General features: G+C 33.8%; 1 protein-coding gene across 1 annotated transcript; it reads left to right on the top strand.

Moving 5' to 3' along the window:
* The first annotated feature begins 298 nt into the window (after positions 1-298).
* On the top strand, positions 299-1,483 carry GPR34 (G protein-coupled receptor 34). Its single transcript, XM_010190567.1, has one exon. The coding sequence runs from the start codon at positions 299-301 to the stop codon at positions 1,439-1,441; it is 1,143 nt and encodes a 380-aa protein (XP_010188869.1). The 3' UTR covers positions 1,442-1,483.
* Positions 1,484-2,138: the final 655 nt, after the last annotated feature.

Below are 2,138 nucleotides of genomic sequence, written 5' to 3'. Positions count from 1 at the left end.
TAAATATATAAATATATATATGTATATATATATATATATATGTACTTATAGATAAAACAAACAAACAAAAAAATCTTAAATTTGCAGCAAAAAAATATGAATACTTGATTTTTAGTGCTGCTTCTATTCGACCACAGTTACACTTCGGTGAATTTACATTTTATAGTTATTGCTTTTTATGTCTCTATCACATAAAGCTGTACGCAATAAAAAGCAAGCAAAGATTTGAAAATAGACCCACGGTGATCTAATTCTTAAAATTTCTCTTTGCATCCCTACAGCTAAAAAATCCCCACAAATGATGGCTGCAGCTTCAGCTGATTTATTGACCATTCTGCCATACAAGGAAGTCTTCCGGAGTAACCAAACTAACCTAGCCATAAATGCCTCGGAAATTCAAGACAGTACCAGTTGCATGTTAGATGACAACTCACTGTCACTTGCTTTGATAGTTTTTTACTGTATTATTTTTGTCGTTGGGTTGGCTGGAAATATTATAGCTTTGTTTGCTTTCCTGTGCATTCATCAAAAAAGGAATTCTATCCAAGTTTACCTGCTAAATGTAGCCATTGCAGACCTTCTGCTGATCTTCTGTCTTCCCTTCCGAATACTCTATCATGTTTCCAAAAACACCTGGATGTTTGGACTGATTTTATGCAAGATTGTTGGAACTCTATTTTACATGAACATGTATATTAGCATAGTACTGTTGGGACTAATTAGTCTAGATCGTTATGTAAAAATAAATAAGTCTGTGAAGCGTCCTAAAATGTTAACTACTACAAGAAGCATACAGATTTGCTGCGTGGTGTGGGCACTTGCACTAACAGGATTTATAGTAGTAGTTGCACCATCTTTCTTTAAGGGCAAGGACAGCAATTCTACTATGTGCTTTCATTACCGAAATAAACATAATGCAAAGACAGAAGCAATTTTAAATTACATCATTGTAATCATTTTTTGGATAGTTTTTTTCCTTTTGATACTTTCGTATGTTAAAATTGCCAAGAACCTTCTGAAAATTTCAAGGAGGAGAGCTAATTTTCCCAACGCAGGAAAATACACCCAGACAGCAAGGAATTCCTTCATTGTACTCATCATTTTCACCATCTGTTTTGTTCCTTACCACGTGTTCCGGTTTGTCTACATTACATCACAGTTACAAAATCCATCCTGTTATTGGAAGGAAATAATTCACAAATGCAATGAAGTGATGCTGATATTTTCATCTTTTAACAGCTGCTTAGACCCAGTTATGTATTTCCTCATGTCCAGAAGTGTTCGTAAGACTGTATTCCAACTTATTTGCAGAAGACTTCATGGAGATTCAGGCCTAACTCTGGAAAGCACTTCAGAAATAAAACTTGGACAATATACACAAGAGCGATACTCTACTACCAGTCCCCACTCAAGTTCTTTAAAGAAGAAGTCTCTGATTTGATTGTTTAAATGAATGGATACTGGTTTCTCTCTGTCACTCCAGGACATCAATTTAAGATGCACCAAAGACAATACTGTACTGCTACTAATCCTGCCTCTTTCTTCCTGCTAAAAAATGAGAAGTCTTACTTCTGTCTCTAAAAATGAGAAGTTGCTTTTCAGAAGTATCTCACTTTTGTTTATCCAAGAAAACAAAATAGGAAGTTCTCAGACATCTTCTGTTGGACTAAATCTGAACACTAACTCTTGAATGAGATTTCCATGAAGTGTTTTGAACCTGTATAAGGAATCCTGTATATAGACATTAATATTACCAACTTGTGTATGTAAATAATAGATGAACTTTGCAAAAAGTAAATTGTGTCCTATTTGAAAGAGCTATATGAACCATTACAGATTTTATTTACTTTTCTGTTTTAATAGTTTTCAAAGAGATGAGCATTTAACTACATTTATAGAAGTATTTATTCCAGGAAAACATTTGAAAATTTAGCAACATACGTGGCTTAAAAATGAGGTGAAGAATATGACTGCCATTAATTCAGTTATAGTTACAGAAGATCAAGTAATAGCACAGGGCTTCAATAATACAAATAAAGTTGACTTTTAAAGCCAAAGGCAAATAGAAATGTGTTCCACAGGATAAAAACCAGATCACCTTAGTATTCTGGACATGCTTCTGTATATTATGTGACATT

The sequence above is a fragment of the Mesitornis unicolor genome, unplaced genomic scaffold, assembly GCF_000695765.1.
Source record: "Mesitornis unicolor isolate BGI_N332 unplaced genomic scaffold, ASM69576v1 scaffold28408, whole genome shotgun sequence".
Taxonomy (NCBI): domain Eukaryota; kingdom Metazoa; phylum Chordata; class Aves; order Mesitornithiformes; family Mesitornithidae; genus Mesitornis; species Mesitornis unicolor.
This window is presented reverse-complemented; position numbering and strand designations above follow the sequence as displayed.